The sequence below is a fragment of the Tetrao urogallus genome (genome assembly GCF_951394365.1).
Source record: "Tetrao urogallus genome assembly, chromosome: 19".
Taxonomy (NCBI): Eukaryota; Metazoa; Chordata; class Aves; order Galliformes; family Phasianidae; genus Tetrao; species Tetrao urogallus.
The window spans coordinates 8,079,330-8,102,078 of record NC_136832.1 but is presented as its reverse complement, the minus strand read 5'-3'; the positions used below and the strand labels follow the sequence as shown (position 1 = coordinate 8,102,078).

The window sequence follows — 22,749 nt, the reverse complement described above, 5'->3', positions numbered from 1 at the left end:
GATAAGGCAGATATGCTGCTGAGCAGCCTGTTCAAGGGCAAACAGATTTCCATTAGGCTGCGTGCACTGGAGGGCTGTGTCACTGCTGTGTGCCCAAGCACCAGGAAAGCTCCTGGGGAGTGTGAGTGTGCACAGGTGTGTGTGTGTGTGTGTGTGCCAGGGCAGAGCTGAAGCATGCTGTGCCAGTGCTTCTGGCAATGCTTCCACCTGCAAATGGAGGCTGAGGAGGATGCTGCCCTTGGAATACTCATCTGGGCTCTGCTATTGCAGGGTGGGGAACCATCACTGTTCAGATCGCACAACAGTTGTGGTCAGTCCATGACTGCAATGCCATGAATTAGGCAAGCTGTTCTCCAGCTCAGTTCTTAGACTCTGTGTCGGGTGAACTCAGGCTGCTAAAGAGAGCCTGGTTAGCGGGATGAGCTTTGGTTGTTGAAATGTGAAATGAAATAATGCAGAGTGTGTTTCTGTCTGCAGCCTCCCAGCTGGAACTCAGTTTCTGTGACAGTGGCTCCATCCCCCCCGTTTTGAGTTCTTTCAAGTTTCTTCTCTGCTAAGTTGCCTGAATTTATTTTTGCTCACTTAGGTGCTCTTTTTCTCTCTCCAGTCCCCAACCTTCTTAGGGACTGTTGGCAGATGCCTGTCAATGCCAGACAGGGGCACCAGATGCCTGCTCTAGTTATCTGCAAACCACACAGCTTGCCATGATCCTGCAATGGGCCCCTTGAACTCAACACACTGCAGCAGAAGCTCATTCTTACTAATTTTCTTGTGGCTTGGCTCAATGATCTGTGGAGAGGAGTTAAACATTTTTAGTACCAACAGTCAAACATTTTCCTTTTTCCTGTATCAAACAGGGATTCAGGCATGGAGCAAAGATGTACTGGCACTGCAAGGAGCCTTCCTGCACATGCAAAATAGCCCCTTGGGTGGGGGCTGTGGAGGAGCTCTCTGGGTTGAGGTGGGAGCTCTCAGGGGTTGTGAAACAGCTCCTTTCTCCCTGCTGTTATTTGGTGGCTTTGGGGGCCAAAGAGCAGTGAGATGGGGGAGGTTGCAGGGCTGGGCCTGGATGTGTCGTGAGGGTGATTTTTGGGGGAGGCATCTCCCAGTGCTCCACATGTGCCTGTATAGGGGGCAGCAGTGGGGCTGTGGCCACCCATGTGAGTGAGTGTGTTCTCAATCTGCGTAGCACAGCCAAGCCCCCTGCAGCACTGTTTTACTGAGAATAGAACTAAAACCTCCTTTGAGTGTTTATCATCTTTAGTCTGACTCTTGCTTTTCTGACTCAGGATGAGTGAGCTGTAATTTTTCGGAGCGGATGTCTGCCTTTGACCTATGTGGCTTTGGGTTTTTAAAATACATGAAGCAGAAAGGAAAAAAGCCAAAAAGAGCAAAGAGAAGGCTCTGAGCAGAGATGCAGGAACACGCTGCATTCATCCCCCCCTTGTGCAGGGGCTGAGTTTTCAAACATAAGCTCTCATAAGTGTGCCCTGTTCTGGTGGGTGTGAGGCTGCTCTGAGCTCCTGGGAATGGCTGTGATGTAGGACTCAGTGGGGAGGAGGGCATTCCCTTCCCTTGAGTCAGTGGCAGCAGCTTTGCTCCTCTGTGCTCGCAGCCCAGCTTGCACTGCTGCCAAAGGTGTTGAGAAACAGGAGGGAGAGCAGCTCTCCTGGAGGCTGACATGCAGAGTGCCTGTGGAAAAAGTGACAGGCAGAGCTAATGGAAAGCAGCCCTGCTGCTCAGCCAGGGAGTTCTGTGCAGCCCAGTGTTGCTCTGGTATCCAGTGAGGAGATGTTGGGCTTTGGCTGCCCTCTCTGTTCCCCTGAGGAAGCAGCATAGACACAAGCAGCCTGGGTGTGAGGCTTTGGCACCCCCTGGAAGAAGAGCAGATGCCATGCTATGCTCAGGATGCCAGCACGCAATGCGGGTGCTGGGTGGCACGAGTTCCTTGTCCTGCTTCCTACCATGAACTCAAGGGCTGCTTGTGGCTGCTCACAGGTGCAGTTTGTAGCTCTGGGTGCTTCTGTCTCACATGCAGGAGTTTTTCTTGATGCAGTGAGCTGAGTTGGCTTTTTAATACCACATGGTGACATGGGCACACTGGGTCTAAAATCTCTGAAGGTGAGTATCTTGCTTTTGGCAGAATGGAAGCATCGTGCCTGGAGCTGGCCCTGGAAGGAGAGCGTCTGTGTAAGGCAGGGGACTTCAAAGCTGGGGCAGCCTTCTTCGAAGCAGCCGTGCAGGTGGGGACAGAGGACCTGAAGACTCTCAGTGCCATCTACAGCCAGCTGGGCAATGCCTATTTCTACCTGAAGGAGTACTCCAAGGCCCTGGAGTACCATAAGCATGACCTCACACTGGCCAGGTAAGCATGTTGGCCATTCTTCATCCTAATCAGAATTTGAGCAAAGGAAATTTCTGTGGCATCTGAGCCTAACAGCCTGAGGGAATCTGCTTTAGAAAGGAGAATCCAAGCTAGCTCTGAGGTGTGGAATTCACTGTTGTGTAAAGAACTCAGGAGGCAGAGGAAGGGATATGGAGGAGGGCGGCTGGAGCAAGAGCAGGGCAGTGCCTGATTTCTCCCTCCCCAGGCAGTCATGGGAAGCACACCTGAGGTCATTAGAACTCTCCAACTAAGTAGAACAGTGAACAAGAGTGTCATCAGAACACTGCGTCATGAGGACACCATGTGGTGTTTGCTACAACTTTGCTTGCTGTAACTTGAGTTTTGCCCACAACAGCTGGTGAATAAAATGACTATCAGCTCTATAAAACTTTTCCCTTCTTTGGGTCGTTTGTAGGACCATTGGGGACCGCATTGGAGAAGCCAAGGCAAGCGGCAACCTTGGGAATACATTGAAAATACTTGGGCAGTTTGATGAAGCTGTTGTTTGTTGCCAGAGACACCTGGACATTTCTCAGGAGCAAGGAGACAAGGTAACTGCTTCATAGCATCCAGCAGGAAACACTTCCTATCTTGAAAATTAATTCACTTTCAAGCAGATGCCGACGTGGTGGAGGTGAGCCGTGGCAGGAGCTGGGATGTCAGACTTCCTTCTGACTGCATCTGATAGGAAAAGCTGGCATGGCAGTGAGGGTGGTAAAGGAGAAGGTGGGCTCCCTGGTTTTGGCTGAGCAACTTTGCCCAGCGATGGAGGAAAAGGCCATGTTGGAATGGGGAGAGTAATGCCTTGCTGCACCTTGCTCTTCTTCCTTTTAGATAGGTGAAGCCAGAGCACTCTATAACATAGGAAATGTTTACCACGCCAAGGGAAAGCATTTGTCTTGGAACATGGCCCAGGACCCGGGCTACCTGCCTCAGGAAGTCAAGGAGACGCTACAGAAAGCTTCAGAATACTATGAGTGAGTATTTAAGTGTGGACACCCCTCTGTGCTGCAGGGAACTGGCATCAGTCACTGATAAAATGCTGTTACCAAGTAAGAATATTCCTCTAGCTGTGAGGTGCCAAGGTACACTAATGAATTCATCCTAAGGAAGGCGAGGGAAGGGCTGCATGCTTTTATAGAGCTCAAGCTAATACTTTTCCTACTACTGCCTCAGTAAAAGCCTTTGCAGCTTGGCTTTGCATGCACTAAAGTTCAATAGTCAGCTCCTCAGCCTGGGAGGAGAGCTCCTGCAGCCCCTGCTGCTCTCTGCTGGCCTTGGTGGGAATGGATCCCTGTGCACTTCTTGCTGTGGCCACAGAGTTGCTTCTCCCAAAGGATGAGGCTTTTCCTTTGAAGCCACGTTTCCCTTTTAAGGGATCTGTAGTTCATGCTGCTGTAGCATCCTTCTCTTTCATAAGCAGTTGTAAAGTTCACTCTGATGTCCAGCACAGGAAGGTTATTGTCCGACTTGCTTTTAGGCCAGTGGTTTTCTCCTACTATCTCAGCTTTGTTTCAATAACACAGGTGTTCTTTAAACAGCCTTTTTATATGAAGAGAACACCAAGATCTTGCATTGGTTGTCTCCTATCTGAGGATGTGTTAGTGCTGATGTATGGCTCACTGGCCCTTCCCCAGTGAGTGATGCATGTTGCACAGACAGTGATTAGATTTGTGCCAGCCAGGAGCTGTGTGTGCTGGGAAGAACCATAACAAGGCAATATGGATCTTCCCTTATCCCCAGGTTCATTCCTGCCCTGTTGGGGGTAATATCTCTTCTCTGATGCTCATAGCAACCCTTGTGCTGTGGGGTGGCTGCAGGAGGACAAATATTGCTCTGCTTCCTTGCAGGAGGAACCTGTCCCTGGTGAAGGAGCTGGGGGACAGGGCTGCACAGGGCCGTGCTTATGGCAACCTTGGCAACACGCAGTACTTGCTGGGCAACTTCAGCGAAGCCATTGCCTTCCACAAGGAGGTGGGAAAGCACATGGGGATCATCCTGGGGGCTGGGAGGGCTGATAGGGAGCAGGGTTTCTGCTCAGCCCTGGGGGGCACGGACCCCCATGTGTGTCAGCCCCTGCCCTGATGTGCAGTGCTGCCTTTCTGCATTTCTCATCAGCACCTGATGAGCAGCGCAAGGGAAGGGTGCTGTTGGCTTGGAAACCAAGGAGATTTCTAAGGGCAATTTGCAGCTGGGCCTACGAAGGGCTTTTCTGTGCTTAATTTGTGCCAGTCTATATTTTAATAAATGCAAGCCATGAATTTAATTAAGCCGCTGAAAGAGCTGTTGATCAGGAATAATTGTTGTTTGTAGAGCACAGCTACTTTCTGTGAAGCTTTTAGGAGGGGTGAGAGGAGACAATCCCTGCCCCAATTCAAATGCAATTAGAAGTTTCATGTTGAGAGCTGACACTGCTTCTTTCAAAGCAAAGGGTGCTGAGCATGTTGGGCAGTCGGACCCTGCCAGAGCTGCTCTGGATGCAGCCCTGATATGCACATGCACCACTGCATTTCTGGGTGTGAAATGTTGCAAAACAAAAGAAGCTAATCTCCCAGCAGGGTTGCTGTGTAACACAAGCCTGGTAGTGCCAGCTGTACTCACTGATCTGTGTCTGCTGCAGCGCCTGGCTATTGCCAAGGAGTTTGGGGACAAAGCAGCCGAGAGGAGAGCATACAGCAACCTGGGCAATGCACACATCTTCCTTGGGAGATTTGACATCTCTGCTGAATACTACAAGTAAGTGCCAGGAATTGAGGCAGACTTGGGGCAGATGTTCCCTGCAAAACCCCAGTGGATTCATAGGCCTAAGGGGAGATGATGGGACTTGGTGGCCAACTGCCTGTGTGGTGCCTGGCAGCAGCAAGCAGTGCCACCACCTTCCAGCTCCAATGCCGTGTACATGTGGATGTTCTGCTGCCTTGCAATGACCAGCTCTCTTGTCTCCACCCATCCAGGAAGACACTCCAACTCTCCAGACAACTCAAAGACCAAGCAGTAGAAGCCCAGGCATGCTACAGTCTTGGAAACACATACACACTGCTTCAAGACTATGAGAAAGCAATTGAATACCATCTAAAACACTTGGTGATAGCTCAGGAGCTGGGAGACAGGTAAGGGAATGCCTCCAGGGGTGGCTTCTCTGTTTTTGGGCTCTGAGCACTGTCCTGTCTTGGTCATCTATTGCTGTGCACTGCTGGAGATGAGGAGTAGCAATGCGTAATACTGAAGGTCTTTAGCAGTCTCTCAGGATGTGATCTTTGGTCCTATTGTTTGTCAGAGGAGTAAAAATGATGTGAATGAGACCTTTATCCCACTGAAACCCAGAGATCGTGTCCTTACGGCTGTGCCTTCTTGTTCAGCATCGCTGCCAGCAGCTCTGGGAAGCTGGGTGTCCTCCACTAGATGGAGCAGAGACACACAAATGGGAGTACCGTCAGGGCAATATCTGCTCGGGGAAGATCTAATCCCACCCAAGGGTGAATCATGCTGTGGGGGTGCATCCTGTGGGCTCCTTCATTTCTGGGAACACGCCCCGTGAGCAGAAGGCATTGAACTGGGTGACAAGAAAAATGTTTAAATGCTGATCAACCCGCCCCAACCTCTGAGGAGGGAGTTGCAGTCACGCTGAACCTCCCCCTGCGCCCCCATGTGCTTTTTTTATTCCTTCACCCCCCACATCTGCACGTTGGCAGAGCTGAGCAGGCTGTGCTGAGCAGTTGGGCTGTGCATGTTGGTGCAAGCAGGTGCTGGAAACAAAGGCACCTGTGGGCAGGGTGAGGGGCTTCCCAGAGACGTGCTGGTATCCAGCAGGGGGACACTGCATCCCTGCGGTGTTTTCCCCCTTGCTGGATGATAGCTGTCCTGTTGATGCCTTGTGTATCCCTAGAGAGGAATCCGTGCAGAGCAGATGGGAGCTCTCACTTCTGCTCTGATTGATGCTCATGTGTGACGTCAAGCTGTTCTGGGTCCTTGCTACACCACCTAGCTTTTGGCTGCTATGGGTACAGCCTCATTTCTGAAACCATTGCTTATCCTCTGACCTCACTGCCTTTAGTGTAAGGGATTAAGCTGCACAGTGTTTCAGTTTTTTAGGAGGATATTCTGTGGGTGAAAGCAGAGCTGGCTCAAGGTGCCCCTGAAGAAGCTGTGAAAGGGTTGCTGTGCTGGGCTGGGCTCTGCCCAGGATTTCTGTGGTCAACAGCTTCCTGTCTTGCAGGGTGGGAGAGGGAAGGGCCTGCTGGAGTCTCGGAAATGCCTACGTCTCCCTGGGGAGCCATGAACAAGCTTTGCACTTTGCAAGGAAGCATCTTGAAATCTCCCAAGAGGTAAGAGAAGGTAGCTCAGGTCAGAGGGAACCAGTCCTCTCTAGTGGGAAGACTTTTTTCCTATCTAAACTGATTTTGGAGTACTTTTCTAGCTAGGGCTCCTGTAAATTTCCTGTCTGTCTACTGCTTCAGTGCTGCCTGCAGAGCTTGGCTGGAAAATATTCTTGTCATAGGAGGCTCCCAGGCTTCTGCCTTGTTAGTGCTGGTACATCTGCCACTCCCTGCTCTCACCTGATCCTCCTAAGCAAGGAAGGACCTGGGGAGCAGCTCTCCAGCCTGCACACCCAGCCTGCTGGTAGGACCTCTGGCCTGAGCAGCAAGTTGTGAGATCCTGACTGCCAGGCACCCTGTGGTTGCAGCTGTGTTCTGCTTTCCTAGTGGATTCCTACCTGGCCAAGTGATGCCTGCATCCCTCCAGTGGCTGCAGCATGTGGGGGGTGCCAGCTCCACATGGTGAACTCGAGTGTTGTGCAAATACAACTGATTGCTAATGCAGGATTAGTGCAGCCTTATGCTAACCCTGCACCAATGCCGTACTCTGGCACGCAGCTGACTTCCACTGAAGTGCCTGCCTGGCTGCAGCTTTCCTGGTACAAAACCAGAAAGTGCTTGCAGGAGCCTTTCTGCACAGGTTCAGATGTACAAGAAGGCATTGTTTGCTTTCCAGTGTGTTATGTGGAAGTCAGCTGCAGCCTCTTTAGTGTTCTCCAGATGAAGAAATTGACCTTTTGGAGCACTAATTGAAATTGCTGTATGTAAGTGCTCTATGTGCTCTCCTGTCTGTGAGATTGGCTGAATGGTGGGGTAGGGCTGACATACCAACCTAATCAAGTACTTAATTATACTTATCAGACCTGCAGGAGAAATACTGTTCTTTGGCCCTGAACGTCTTAGGACAAATGAGCTTTTCCAGCTCCAGCCTGCCAGGACAGGCAGTGGAGGCTGTGTGCCCGGCAGGGGGTGGTGGGAGGGAGGAAGGGAATAGGGGTCCTGAGAGGGTAGGAGGGCTGGTGGTGATGCTCTCATCCTGGTGTAATGGCTGTGATAGCAGCATGTCAGGAATAGGTTACTCATGGCAGGTGGCAGTAACCCCCCCTCCTCCAGCTATAATTATGGAGTAGTGCAGAGGCCATGTCTGTTTGTGGGGAGGGTCTGCATTAGCTTCTAGCAGTGAGTGATGCTCTTGTAAAGCTGATTAATTTTGCCTTGAGAGCCAAGTTAGACGCTTGTGCTGCTGTGGTGAGCATCAGCACTTTGCCCATAGAGAAGCTTATTCAGATTATACCTCTGCTCACTAATATTTAAAGCCCATTTCCTGTCACCATTTCCCTCTCCTGCCCTGACATCCATCTGATGGTGACATTTGAAATCTGTTCTGAACAACCACATAGGCTGCTGCAAGGTGATCTGAGGTTGTGCAGAATTCCTTCTGGAGGGAGGGAAGGTACTGTCTGTAAGTCCTGGAGGCTCTCAAGTGCTGCTCAGCAGTGCCTTCCTTGCACCTGTGTGTGGTGGGGATGATGGGGGAGCAAAGGCAGCCAAGCTGAGGGCAGAGAGCCTCTGCTATGGCATGTGGGGCAGCTGCCCAGACTGTTATCTGCCCTGACAGTGATGGGGCCCTGGAGAGAATTTGGAGTGAGTGGAAATCAGGGAAGTACTTAATAGAGCATCAAGGACTGTGTGACCTAACCAGGACGTGGTAATTTCTCTGGAGATGATGTCAACAGCAAATCTCTTGTAATTGGCAGGGGATTTATGCCTGATGATAAGCTATTTGATCTGCCTCCCTTTACTGGCGCTCAGGGCTTTGTCATAAATAATGTGGGGATTTATGGTTCTGTTCTAGGACGATTCATGCTGCAGTCTATCTCAGAGGACCACAAAAGAGCCGTTGCAAGGCATTTAATGGGGACTCAGGCTTCTCCAAGGGAGCAGCTAAGGGCTCTCTGTAACAGAGGCAGCTGTTTCTCTAAAGATTAGCAGCTGCTTCTGAGTGACCTCTCTGTGTTGGCTGGTGATACGCAGCACAGTCATTTTCATGCCTGGTTAACCTTTGAGGCACGCTCAGCTGCTTGTCCTGTGCGTCTCCATTAAGTAGCAAGAGCCACTGGAAAGAGCTATTCCTGAATATCCAACATCAGCTCCTCATGCTGCTAAGAGATGGGAATTTTGTCTCCATTTTAGCTCTAAGCCAGGAGTAGAATGGGAATCTCAGGTTTTTCCCTCTCTCCATCCCAGCAGGTGAAGCATGCTCAGTCAATTCAGAAGGGCACAAGCAGCGTGGCACTGCGTGAACACATCCATGTCCTGGAGCTCTGTGTGGGTTGGGTCCCTCCTGGATTCACATCTACAGGGCTCTGAGTGGAGGGGTTCTGTAACACCTCAGTGGACACCCAACCCCTGAGTGTCTGGGGTTGAAAAGTTGGCCGGGATGGTGCTCCAGGATGCCTCTCTTTGTTTGCTGTGGTGTGGGTCAGGCAGCACTCTGCTAGGGGCTGCTGGCTTACAGCATGCTGCCTTTTAACCAATGCCTGGTTGGTTTCACCCACAGATTGGGGACCGGACTGGAGAGCTGACAGCACAGGTGAACATGGCCCAGCTCAGGACAGCCCTCGGCTTGGGCCCTGGTGATGAGGATGTGGGCATGGCTTGTCCTTACTCTGGCTATGAGGCACAAGGTGAGCATCTGGGCCATGTGAGGTGTGGGAATGGGGAGCTGGGGATGTGTGCAAGTGCGTGACATAAAGGGAAATATGAACACCAGGAAAGAGTCTGCAGTATGTTTGCAGGAAGAAGAGAGTGAAGAGCATGTTGTTTCTCAGCAGAATCATTCATTATTGCATATGGATGGTGTGAAATCCTTGCTCTGACCAAGGCCTGTGGGCAGCATCTTATTCCCTCCTCCTGCACTGTGCTTGCCATAAGCTGTGAGGACAGGGAAGGATCCACCCCAAATTGGGCACAGAGCGAGTTAACGGAATTAATCTGCATTGGGAATGAACTTCCACATGCCAAGCAGCAAGCCAGCTTTTGTCTCTTGTAGAGCACCCTTTTAGCTGATGTGACTGATAGAACAAGCTTTCAAAAGGTGACTGGCAGGGATTTTTGGCTGCTGTCATCCTGATTAGCACCTAAGGAATCAGACTACAGCAGGAGCTGAAGGCAGGTTGTGAGCATCGCTATGCTGGGTGCTGCTCCCACCTATGGGGAGGCTGAAGCTGGAAGCTACAGGACTTGATGGCACACAAAATGGTTCCATTTACTGCTCTGGGCTGTCCTGCTGCCCAGTGTGGATGAGTCCTCACTGTCAGCCTGACACATCTCCAGCTTGGGGACCTTCTGTCTGTCCTGCAGCTGCCACCATAGGTGTCTGGATGTGCCTGGCATGAAAGCTGGTTGCTCTGTAGCTGTGGACAGGTTTATTATTTCAGACAAATGAAGTCGCATCCTGGGAGGTGCAGGCTGATTAAATATGACCTTGTTAGTGCAGTTGCTTTCTGAGGCAATGTGTTCTTTTTCCTGGTGGGAGAGCTGGCTCAGGGAAGGTGATGGGATGCTGCCTGCGAGTGTTTGCTCTGTGTATTGATCTTGAAGGTGTAGCTGCTACGTCAGTGCTAAAGCTTTTCCTGAGAAATGGAGCTGCAAGGGAGCATGCCCAGCAGTGCAAGGCTGGAGTCAGAGGTAGGGAAAGCTGTGTGCTCCAGCCCAGGTGAGGTGGAGCCAAGCTTCAGGTTGGCTTCTGAGCAATCTCTGTCTTTTGGTGTTGCAGAAAGGAGAGCCTGATTTTTGTTTTTTTCCTTCCTGTTATTTTCACAGCTTAAGTCTATAGCATGACTGCATATTCATAAGGATGCTAAGTTGGTTGGGTAGGGCAGGCATGCTGTAAAGTGCACAAATACCATCAAACAGGTAGGATAAAGTTTCACAGCAAATCTCAGTTCTGGGGAAATCTGTGCAGCTGAGAAGCCCTGAGCCAAACCATCGGGTTGCCATGTCCATCATGGGTTGATTGCTTCCAAGCCTTGTGTCTGCCCTTCACTGAGGGCATGGGGGGAGAAAGGAGTGTTTGGTATTTTCTGGCTCCTTGCTGAGCTCTTTGTGATTTTAATTAATGCTCTGAGAGCAATTGGATGTCAGAAGACAAAGCTGGAGACCAGGGAAGTGGGACAGTGCTACTAAAGTCTTGTGAAAGCACTGACCTTGTGAAGAAATGCAAACACGCAGAGCTTAGAGCAACAAATGGATGGAGCTGGGGAGTAGCAAGCAAACAGGGGTTGTCTCTGCTTCTCTAAATGCCAAATATGTGGCCCTGAGAAATGCTCTTGCCCTCTTTCACATACTGCAAGTAAAGAATTGAGTCCTGATAGGATTTTGCTGTTGCAGAGAAGGGAACTTGCTGTGTCTGTGGGGGATGTTTGTTGTTAGAGGTCAAGGCCAGTATGAAGAGTGAGAAGTGCTGCCTGGTGCTGGGAGGTGCCCTGTGGGGTTGGCTGCCTGCTCTGCCCCATACGCTGCTGCTCTGAAGGGCATGAGCTGTGCCTGGTGAACCAGGAGCCCTCCACCCAACCCCTTCCTCGGGCATCCTGCTGGCAGTGCCACCTGTGTGCATTGCACTGAACATGACCTGGCAGTGTTCCTTGGCAGCTCCCTGCTCTGGAGGCTGGCACCTGCTGCAGGCTGTCTGCTGGCTGTAGGGAAGGGACTTGCTGCTGCAGAAGGGGTGACAGCAGACCTGGCCAGGCAGTGAGTGCAGGAGGGTTCTCAGTGCTGTTCTGAAGGGAAAACTAACTCTGGACCATTTTCCCTCCATGCTCAGCAGTGTGTCAGCATCAGCTGTCATCTCATGGCAGCTGCAGTGCTAGGAGACACTGAGCAACACCTCTGCTGGCAGCTGGTGTGGGTGGGAGGATGCGGGTGTTCCAGGAGGTGTTGGCATGTAGCTGCTTTCAGAGTTCCTGGCATGGTTTCTGTGCTGTTTGCAGTATGCAGCTGCTGCTGTTGTCCAGCTGTGCTCAGTGAGCTCTGAGGGCAGGGAAGGGCCCTGCTGTGAGCCAGGCTTCCCCTGCTCTGCACATCCCCTGCTGAAAGAAAGGTGGGCGTAAGGCTGGGTTGCACTTGGGTTTCAGGAGGGGTTCTGTGATGGGCTCTGCTCATCCCTGGGTGGCACAAACCATCTCTTTCCTGGGCAGCGACCAGATCTGTGTGGCTCTGAATGTGAATCTTTTCATCCTCAGTGCGATTTTTGAGCTTCTTCACAGGAATCTTTGAACCCTCAGATAAATTGGGGATAGGAAAAAAAAAATCTGCTTTTATGTTTCCCCAGTCTTGTTTGTTTGTTTGCTTGTTTGCTTTAAATATCTTTGAAGTATCTAAGCAGCATTTAGGGCTGCTGGGATGGGTTGGTTAGCCCAGCCTTGTGCTGGTGCAGAGCAGGAAGGAGGCAGCACTGTTCTCCTGTGCCTCAGGCTGGGATGCTGTGCCACAGCCTTCCCTTTATGTTGTGCTGTCAGGCACTGTGCTGGGGGACAGCCAGCTGTGGCCCTCTGAAGCAGAATGCAGGGTGGCCTGGAAGATGTTTGTTTTGTGCTCAGAGAGCTAGCTGCTCTGGTGATGAGCTCAGGTCTGTGCTTGGTCTGCTCCAGGGTGTGGATGCTCACTCCCACCAAGGCAACTGCAGGATGGTGTCCAGAGGGCTCTGGGTGCTGCACTGGTCCCTGGGGGAGATGTTTAAGGGAGAAGGGACAACAAGAGTGCTGCCTGATCAGGGAAGGGAGCTCTTGGATGGAGACTCAAGGCATCTGAAGGCTGCCCCTGCATTATCTTTGTGATGAGTCTTTTCTAATTTCTCTGAGTAACCTCTGCTGTTACAGCTGCTAAATCACTCCAGCAGCACTGATGGGGGGTGATGAACCTCTGAGTCATTTGGAATTGAATCAATTTATTTAGCGCTCAACTCAGACTGTCCCAGCAGTCTTCATTCATCAAAGTCAGCATTGACTTCATGGGGCTTAAAAAAATATTCTTCCCAAAGTTTGAGCAGTGTTTAGTTCTCTCATTTTGCTTTGTACATGAGCCTCCTTCCCAGTGTCAGTGTGAAGTGCAGCTTTGGTGTTAAGCTCAAGCTTCTCAGCTCAGAGCAGAGGAAATGCTTCAGGCCTGGAGGAAAGGATGTTGTGCTAATGGAACTCAGGTGCATGTTTCATGTTGGTGCCAGGGAAGGAGGAGCAGGGAAGGAGCCTGTGCTTGATTCCTTTGGCAGAAAAGGTACAACGTGGCCCTTGGCAAAGCCACCCATTAAATCAAGGGACCTCTTGTTGTGGGAAAGCGACTTCATAGGAGCAGTTAACTCCTTCCAGCAGCCCAGATGGAAGCTGGGAACCTGACATCCCCTCTGGCTGCTGTTCCAGCCCTGCTTTCAGCAGCACAGTTCCCCAGGCAGTTGTCTTCGGTAGCCAACACATAGGAAATAGCTATGGTTATGAGAATTTTGTCTAATAGTGCAGTGTTACCTTTAGCATCGAGATGCTCCTGTTTGCAGTGCTGCAAGTAGAACCAAACAAGTTCTTCCTCACCCAACTAGAATTACTTCTCATCTTTTAAATGTCTTTGCATGCTTGACTGTGGTCTGCTTTAGCACTTCACTGGTCAGGGCAAGGACAGAGCCTTTGGCCCCTCAGGCAGCAGAGTTTTGCTTAGCACAGAGACCTGGGAGCTTGTAGGGACAACCAGAGCTCAGAAATGTAAATTCCTGTGTGGCTGAATGTGTTCCAGGAGATGGAAAGCCCTGCAGGCTGGTGGCTGATGCATGAGATCAAACAGGAGGGGAGGGATGAAGGATATTGCTCCTTTTTCTGTAGGATTTTGTGGCCTTTGACCACTGTGTATCTTCACTATGTATCATTCTTTTGCCCTGTAGGACACAGCTGTTGTAATTGGGTTTGTTTGGCTGCTGGAGGTGTTGCCTGTGCTAATGCATGTCACTTTCTAGCTCACTCGGTTCCTTTCTGATCCCTGCTTGTTCAGTGTGAGCTGGCAACAGAAGATCAGAGGACATGAGGCTCTGCTACATGCTGGCAGAGAAAGTTTTGCTCATAGAAGAAAAACCAGGTGTTCTTGCCAAGCCTATCCTGGCTGGTCTTGAATTGGCCCCAAGGTTCTATGCCCCCTCCCAGCTTGCTCTACTGGGTTCAGTTTATCTCCTAGAAAATCCTCTTGTCCCCACAATGTTTAATCTATGAAGCCTTGCCTGGGGGAGGCCATGGTCACACGAGGCCACCCCTGGCACAGCTCTAAGCTTTCCCAAGGCTTGTATTTGACTTTGTTGGGTGCTGTGTCATTAGGTGCGCTGTGTGTTCTGTATCCTGCATATACAGGCAGATGCTTCATTATTGGGCCTGAATTGCCAATGCTTTCTTTGCAGAAATTCCCATTCCAGCCTCACCTAGAGGATAACGATTATGGATGGGTGTAAGGGGGGGAGCTGGACTCAAAGATGTGATCAATGTGACAGCAGTCAGTAAGAGTTTGTAAGGCTGTGAGAGGTAGGATCACCTTCTACCCAGAGCCTGCAGCTCTCCTGAGCTGTGCTGGCTGTGCCCAACCTGACTGCACTCTGTGGAGCTCCTGGGTGCAACGTAGATGTGCAGTGCTGCTGCCGTGCAGGGTTCAGTTGTCAGGTGGGATCCTGGAGGATGTAAGCTTTGGGTGCCAAGTACGTAAAACGTCTTCTGCCAAACCAGGCAGATGAGAATCCTGATTCAAAAGTAACTTCTTGTTCATGCCTATTGTTTGTACATATGCATTTTTATGATGGGATGGTTTTGCCTTCGGGGGGGGGGGGAGGGGTGGAAGGGGGGGGAAGCCACTGTAAAACTGTTATTCTGGAGAAGGTTTTTGTAGTGCTCAGGATCTTGTCTGGAGGGTTGATATTTGCTCAGCTGCGTGCTGGTCTGTGTGCCAATGAATACAGCACTGCAGAGCAAACACCGGAGCCCAATCTTCCCAGCAGAAGAGGTTTTGTTCCTGTCCTTTGGCTTCCAGCTTTGCTACAGAAGGCTGAGAATGCAGGACCTTGTGTGGGTGCAAAGCATTTCTGAGGAAGTTTGATGTGACAATGTGCTGGAAGTGACCTTCCTGCTGCTCTCCCTGGCCCTTAGCTGTGGGTTGGCTTTGTCCTTTTTGTGTCCTTTCTCTTCCAAGCTTTTCATAGTTCAATAGCTTTTGTCTGAACCACGGAGCTTTCACGTAGTTGGCAGGGAGAGAAAGGTTGTTTTAGCCATCTCACCGTGTCTTCAGCCATAGTAGAGGCCAGAAATGTTGGGATTTTCCTGGTCCTTTCCAATCCAGTAGGTGGCTGGATGAGCAGATGCTCCTTCCCATAGATGGACACACAAAAGCTCAGTGCCAGCATTTTTATGGCTCAGTCATCATAAATAACTGATACTATTTGCTTTCTCTATTTAGAAGAAAGCATTGCTCTATCCCAGTAACATCAACTGGGAAAACAAATGCCAGCATTTATCATTTATCATGCAAGTGCTGGCACTAATAGAGGTCGAGTGGATTTATAGTGCCAGAACCCATTATGTGTTTGAAGACTAATTAAAGCCTTAAATGAGACGCCTGTTTTGCTGGATTCTATTATTTTCCTTGCTGCTGTGGTTTTTTATCCTCCTCCTTTCCTCTCTGAAGAGCACTGGCTGTAATAATGGAGCACTAGCTCAGCGGAGATGTCCTGATTAGGTGTCAGCAGTGTGAGATTTGAGATGCTCTGTGCCCATTGAGATTGCTGGGTTGTATCTCTGTAGTTGTGGCTGGGGTTGACAGAGCTGTCTTTCTCCCCAGCCGACTGCTCGGCTGCTCTAATTGAATCAGATTTAACAATATTTGGAGCTGTCTGCCAGAACCAAGGATCTGAAATGCTGGGGTCTGTGCAAATGTGAGAGGGCAACGGTCTGGTCCAGAAGACAAGTTGGTATTTCAGTTGATTTGAGTGTAGAGAGAAATGGCCTTTTCAAGTGCTTGTGCTGAGATTTGTGCTCTGTGGGGTAACTGCTGCCCCTGAGCTGCTGCGTGTGCTGCTCAGCCGTGAGAGCTGGAGGGAGGACAGGAGCAGTGTTGGCCATGTAACCTTTCCCCAGCAGTTTTCTGTGGAGTTCACTGTCAGCTTTAATTCAGGTACAGCCACCCAGAGGGAGACAGCTTGTTCCAGGCCTGCAAATAGAACTGTCGGGTGCTCTGTGCTTGGGAGCTTGCTCTGTCTATGGAGAAGTCCTCCTCCTAGGAGTCCTCATAGCACATGTCAACTTGATGAGAGCTCCTGGCAGGGCTCCCTGAGCTGCTGCTGCACATGCTGTGCTCGATCTTGTCAATGCTGAGATCCCAAGAGTGCCAGCAGGATGCAGGATCAGAACTGCCCCCTCTGCCTGCCCAGTTTTACCCTACTGCAGATCTGCGTGGCGTAGTCCATGGCTGTTCTGTGATAAAACACTTCCTTGAGTTCTCTGCGGCTACATCTTGTATGGTAGCAAGGTACTGAGAGAGAATTCTTGCTGTGTGAGTGTGTCTTCTGGGAGGAACACAGCTGGTCCCAGTGCCTCATTGCCCAGCAGGGACTGGAACCCCACACAGTGATGTGCTGAGCAGGTGCTATCAGAGGCTTTTGCAGAAGAGGCTGGTGTGATCTTTTCCCTAAAGGTGAGAAGCAGAGTTGCCCTACATCATTCAGCCTGAACAGCACAAGGACAGCAAGGGCTGTGCACTGCCCAACTTCTGGCTGAGAAAAAAGGTTGGGAATAAAGCATGCTGTCTGTGTCATCATAGGTAGCACAAGGATGGAGGTCTCTGTATCTCTGCAGAGCATGGGTGTGAGAGAGAAGTGTCTGGAGGTGCATAAATTGGGTTAGTGTTCCAAGGACAGAAAAGCAGGGAGTAACTTGAGATGAGGGATGCGGGAGCCAGGAGAAGCAAGGATGTCTCACTTACTCCCCATTGCTGTCTTCCTGTCAGCTTTCCCTGGGATTCATTTCTCCCTCCTAGGTGGGGAGGGGCTGCTTCCAGTTTTAAAACAGAGGAATGTGGAAACCGTTGAGCACCCCAGGAACCAAACTGCAAGAGCAAAAACCAAACATTTAAAGAAAACAACCCTCCTTGCTTCAATGTTGAGTTCATACGGGGGGGGGGGGGGGGGGAGTTTTGGGAGGGGGGGTAAAATTTTAAAAAGCAACAACACCCCCTGAGTGCTGAGAAGGACAACATCTGAGGAGCTGCAGGAAAACAAGCCATGAATGCAGGCAGTCAGCAGCTGTGCTCAGCTGATGTTCACAAGAAGGTTTCAGCTCGCTCTTATTAGAGACCTCAGCAAACCTTAAAGACAGAGAGAGCATTTAGAAATGCCCCTGAGGTTTTTGGTTACTCTGCAGTTGGCTTGGTAAACATGCCAATAAATACTGGAGAGAGAAGAGAAAAGCTTACAGAGGAACAGACACGGGTTTTCAGCTGCTCAGTCTGCTGCCTCCACCACTGTCGGTTGGTGCTGGGGAGGAGGAGGAGGATGGGGATGTCTGTATGGCATTAGGGCTGTGCTTGCTGCTGGGAAAAGGGACTTTGGAGGAGCTTGGGGCAGCACACACAGTCTGGAGCTGTCTGGGGGACCATCCTGCCTGGGGACAGCGAGCTGATGGGACTCCTGTTGCAGTGTGCTTGTGAGTATCTCTCTGCTCTGCTGGAAGATGGGCATGTGTGGACTCTGGAGTGATTGGGAGAATGGAACTGGGTGCATTTGGGGCCCCTCTTGGCCTTGTAGCTGGTTGTGTTTTGCTCTGGAGGCAGATAGCTGTGTTGGAATGCTTGGAGTTGGGTTTGTAGGTCCTCTCTTGGCTCACCTGAGTGCGAGGTCTGTGAGCTAGCAGAGGAACATCACCAAAATAGCTGGAAAAGATTAATTGTTTTGTGTGCCCTAATTGCTGGGGCAATCTGACTACATATATTTAATTAACAAAGGAGGAAGGCAAGTTTTCTCAGATCAGAGATTGATGGTCGCTGGCCCGTGGTTTAATGCTGTTGTGAATGCACCAAAGCACCTGAGGACAGAGGTGTGTAATTAACAACTCTTCAGGCCGTTAGAAGTGACGTGTGTTTATCTAATCAGGCACACGCTGCTTCTTCAGGGCTTTCCTGGAAGCAGTCATTAGAAGCTGCTGTGACGTACGCTGGCTTCCAGGTGCCGAGCTCACCTCTTGGGCATCGCTGCCAAACCCACGTGTGCCATCTGATTTATCTTACTTTGCTCTCCTGGCGATGTGGGAGGAGACCCCTCCGTCGTGCTGGTGCCCACAGGCAGCCAGCAAAGATGTGGTAGCTTAGTTAAGGCAGCTTAGTTAACATAAGCCAAGGGCTAAAATAAAACCGGTAAGATCTGTGCTCTTTAATGAGGGCAGGCAAGGCTGTGGGATAAGCAGCAGTGCTGTTTAGATGCTGGTGGGAAACCGAGGGACCCTCGTGCTCGATGAGTTTGCTGCTGCAGGAACTGCTTGCAGCTCGGTGGTTTCCGTTCTCAGGGCTCTGCACGAGGATGGCTTTCAACTCACATGCACTCCTCATCCTCCTGCAGGACATCCCCCCAAGCTTGGGAGTTGTTGTCATGGGACCTCGAGTCTCTTTCTGCCTTGCTTGGCTTTGCTGATGTGGGGCATTGCCTGGCTCTCAGCTAAATAAAACCTTCAGCTTATATGAAATACAACATATCACATGTGCTTTCAAATTTTATGACCTCTGAAGGCAAAGTTTCCATCTTCTTGATGCTAGACCCATGAAAGCCGTGAAAGTTTGCTCTTTTGCTTAGTTTTCTAGCCCTTGTGACTATAGAGAGGCTCTGAGCTGCATCCCAGACATGTTCTTTAAGCTAAAAAAAAAAGAAGATAAAGCAACAATCCCACATGTTATGTTTTTGTTATCATTTTTCTCAATGCCAGCCCCCTGGCTTCTCATGCTTGAGATGGGGGCAGCAACTCTGAAATTCCAGAGATGAGACCCATGGTCACGGTGCGGCCCTGCTGCTGGTTTGTGCAGCTCTGGCTGTTGCTGACTGTGCTGTGATAGCACTTTAAAAAAGATTCAAAACAACAGAGAGAAAACACATCTGAACCTCAAGGACAGAGTGCAGCTGCAGCATCCCATCTGTCTGACTTTGCAGCAATGGGAGCGGAGGGGCTGTCCTGCTCTGACACCTCCTGATGCAAAAGTGTGTTGTTTTGCAGGAGCCAGGCCCAAGAGAGTCCAAAGGAACAGCATGGACAGCTTAGACCTCCTGAAGTTCCCTTCTGAAAAGGTAAGCAAAGCAGCCTGCCTGGCCCTGGGGACTGAGTGTGGGTAGCAATCTGTGGTGGCTCACTGAGGGAAGGACGCAATTGGTGTCATTGGAGTCAGTGGGATTAACCAAAGAGGGTTTCTAGAGAGCTTGGAGGAGAGACATTTAACTGAAAGCTGAAAAAGGCTATTCTGAACTTTTTTTTTTTTTTTAAAGTTCTCTATCAAAGAGGATAAGGGGAGTGGTTTAGCCCCTTTAGTGGCTGGTGGCACATCTCAGTGTGGTTTTTAACCCAGCAGAGTGCTTTGCTCAGTGCGGGGAGGAAGAAGAGGTCCGAAGTGGGAGCTGTGCCTTGCAGGAGGTGGAGGGTTTTGTTTCAAGAGGCTCTGAAGACTTCTGCTCCAGTGCACTGCTGGAAATGTCAGATCTGAGCAGAGCAGCACTCCATCTCTCCCCAGGGCAAAGGCTGCTGCTACAGACAGCTGCAGGCACTGAGCCTTCCCACCTATGGGGCTTATTTACATCCCTCAGAAAATCCTGCACAGAATTGCTGGTCTGCCCAGGGGCGGCTGTTGGTTTGCTGTAGGGCTTCATCAAGCTCACCTTAGGGGAGGGGTCTGGGTGGGCTCTGTGCTGGGCCTTTGGGCTGGAGAGCATCACGGGGACAGCAGTGCCAGCAGGATGCTCGGCTGCACGTCCCAACCCAGTGCTTAGTTTTGCTGATGTGTGGTTTGCTGGTTCGCTGCTAATGCTGTAACAGCTGAGCCTCCTTCAAGGCGGAGGGATGGGTGAGCTTCAGGGGTTCTGGCGGGAGCAAATAGGAGCTGTGGTTGGGGCACAGGACCCTGGAGTCCAGTGGGCAGCAGCGTGCCCTGCTATCACCGGCCCTGCTCCTAGTTTTGATCTTTGCTTTTGGCTCCCAGCTGTCAGTCTTTATTTATTCTTCTTTCCACCAGACTAAAAATTCTTTATCACACACTGGCTTTCACCCCGAAGGTGCTTACATGCTGTAATTGAGTCATCCATCCTTTTGGCACGAAAGAAGCAGTTTGAAGCCTCTACCCACAGCAGCAAAGCAGCTTCTGTGCTGCCACTTAACTGCCTGCTTTTTGAGGTGTGGACACCAGCCAGGCTGCAGTCGGTCCTGCTGATAACATCTAAAGAATTGAAACTTATTCATTCTCACTATTCCTGTTTGTACTGTAAGGGGTGGAAAACTCCTGTGCAGGCATTGAAGAGAGCAAAGGAGGAGAGCAGTGAGGGAGCAGGGGACTGCCTGTAGCCACCTGCTGCAGTTGTTGTGTCCCCCTGCAGTCCCCATGCACTGCTGTAACACGGGGCTTGGTGAAGGGGCTGGATGGGGCTCCTGCCTTTCCTGCTGAGCTGCTGGGGTAGGGTCAGCCCTCCTGGTGGAGGCACCTTTCAGCCATCGCTTCCTGTGTCTGTAAATAAGCCAGCCATGCCCTTACCCCCCCCATCCCTGTTTTTTGTTTCTTTTTGAGGGGATGCTCCTTCTCTCTCACCTCTAGAGAGAGAAGAGTAGAGGAGTTGACAATTGTGTGTTGTTTGGGTGATGCTTCCCTGCCACTTGTTAAAATCATCCTCTGTAACGATACACAAAATATATCAGCTCACGCAGCCTAAAAGCCACATTAACTTCTTTTTTCTGTGCATCTGCTGTACTCTGAATCTTAAGGCAGCAGGTCTCGAATACAAGCAATTTGTACAAGAACTATTTCTTGCTTTCCCAAGGACCAGAACGGGGACAGCCATCACGTGGGAGACCTGAAGATCTCGGGAAAAGAGTTCTTGTCTTTACCTGTGAGGTCGAAGAAATACCGAGAGCACCAACTGGGTTTGGAGAGGAGGCCCCAAGGGCTGTGCGCATCGCCCCTGGATAGCAGCCAGGTCCGAGTGCAAGTGCCACAGTCGGTAGGAAGAAGTGGTTTTCTCCTCTAGTGCTCATCTGGGAGCTTCTTAGGATATCATCGTTCCTTCCTCCTTTCCAAGCTCTGGGGGAAGGGTAGTGGTGTGGCTGTTGGATGGGAAGCAGAGCCTACGTGCTCAGTGTGCAGAGCGTGCTTTAATAAGTCGGTTATTGGGATGAGATGATGGCAAATCCTTGCCTAGGAGCTTCTCTCTGGAAGGAAATCAGATGAAGCGTGCTTGCAAAAGGGCAGGAGCTGGCCATGATGTTGGTGATTTACGGGTTATGGGTGTGTGGTGCGTTCCTTGGTTGGTGCTGAGCATCTCTGACTCAGGCTGTGCTTGGTTCCCCAAAGCTGATGGGCATCTGAGTCCTCTGGAAAGCTCTTACTGTGTCTTTTTTTGATGTCTTTAGCCCAAACAACTGAGTTGTTTGTTGGGCTGCTGTGTTCTGGTTGAGTTGATGCTCATGCTGTGACACTGGCAAACATGATGCACTGGGGAGGTTTCCTGCAGCTGCGTTGGTTTCGTTCTCAGTTTTGAAGATGGGAATTGCACCCACAAACCATGGCACATTTCTAAGACCTGGGAGGAGGCTCAGAGATGTTCAGACTTGGCGAGAAGCCCCGAATCCTCAGCTTGCTGCTGCTGGGGTGTGTTGTAACACGCAACTTCCTGATAGCATGGGTGCTCCTGCTTTAGTGGTGCATTACAGCCTCAGTGTATGCAGTTCTGTGATCACTCACTTGAATCCAGGTGGAATCAATCCAAGCCAGGAGACAGACACCTGTTTTTCCTTGGTGCTTAAGAAAAGAACACAATACAATATTTTTTATGTTAGGTAAGAAAGGGTCTGAGCTTCAGAGCTTGGGATGAAGCCTGCCTGTAGAAAGGGGATATTTGAACGTGGTTCCTTGCTCCCATACTGCAGGCTGCAGGTAGAACACATCCTGATCTGCGTAGCCATGCACATCCCCTTCTGGCCACAGACAGTCCTGGTTTTCTGTTCCGTTGTCTGACCGCTGCAGACAGGATTTCTACAACAATTGTTTCTTTTAGACTTCTCTGAGCTGCTGTTTCATTCCCAATGGTGTCGGTGGAAATGGCCTAATAGGAAAAGCATTTCCTGCTGCTCACCGGTGCAAACATGATCGTTGGGAAGGAAAACAGAGCTCATCAGCCAGAAAGGAGACAGCAGCATGGGGGCATCCGAGGGAATACAAAGGCAGAAAAAAAACCAGCCCGCTTCTGCCAGAAATAGCCTTGTATTTTTAACTCGGACACTCAGCCAGAAAACAAACAAAAGCTGTGCTCCAGCAAGAGTAAGGCAAAGAGTGTTCCTGAAGTGTGTGTGAGCACACAGGGCTCAGTGTGTGGGAAGGGCCCCTGGGATGCTGCCAGCCACCAGTAAGTTGTCACTGTACATGCAGGGGTTTATTGAATGGTGAGGAGGCAGGGAAAGGCTCACCGAGGTGCCCAGGCTTTGTAGTGCCTTGACTCTACCTGCTCACTCTGGATTTGTGGGAGAGTTCATTTTAAGTTCAGCCCCTAAGCATTCCTGGTGCACCTGGTGGGTAAACAACAGAGAGAGTGAACTTGAGACAGGCAGAGTAGCAGGGAAACAGAGCATCTCCCTCCTCACAGTCACAGACACTAAACATACCCATTTTGTCCCAGGAGAGAATAGATGATGCACTCAGCCATGCACTTGGCTTGAGGAGAAGGGCAACTGTCTGTCTTATGTTTTGGAGAATGCCCGTCTTGGTAGCTAACAGACTGTAGCCTGTGTCCCATAATAAGTGTGA

At 50.5% G+C, this 22,749-nt stretch overlaps 1 protein-coding gene across 1 annotated transcript in view; it reads left to right on the top strand.

The window, feature by feature from the left end:
- Positions 1 to 22,749, top strand: part of GPSM1 (G protein signaling modulator 1) — a gene marked incomplete at both ends in the record, with an annotated part of 48,232 nt that overhangs the window by 12,630 nt on the left and 12,853 nt on the right. The window contains 10 exons of the mRNA XM_079544595.1: positions 2,144 to 2,365; positions 2,802 to 2,937; positions 3,221 to 3,363; positions 4,237 to 4,360; positions 5,007 to 5,122; positions 5,341 to 5,496; positions 6,603 to 6,711; positions 9,263 to 9,389; positions 18,969 to 19,039; positions 20,771 to 20,950. Coding sequence (XP_079400721.1) covers positions 2,144 to 2,365; positions 2,802 to 2,937; positions 3,221 to 3,363; positions 4,237 to 4,360; positions 5,007 to 5,122; positions 5,341 to 5,496; positions 6,603 to 6,711; positions 9,263 to 9,389; positions 18,969 to 19,039; positions 20,771 to 20,950 — 1,384 coding nt within the window. The remainder of the gene's footprint in view (positions 1 to 2,143; positions 2,366 to 2,801; positions 2,938 to 3,220; positions 3,364 to 4,236; positions 4,361 to 5,006; positions 5,123 to 5,340; positions 5,497 to 6,602; positions 6,712 to 9,262; positions 9,390 to 18,968; positions 19,040 to 20,770; positions 20,951 to 22,749) is intronic.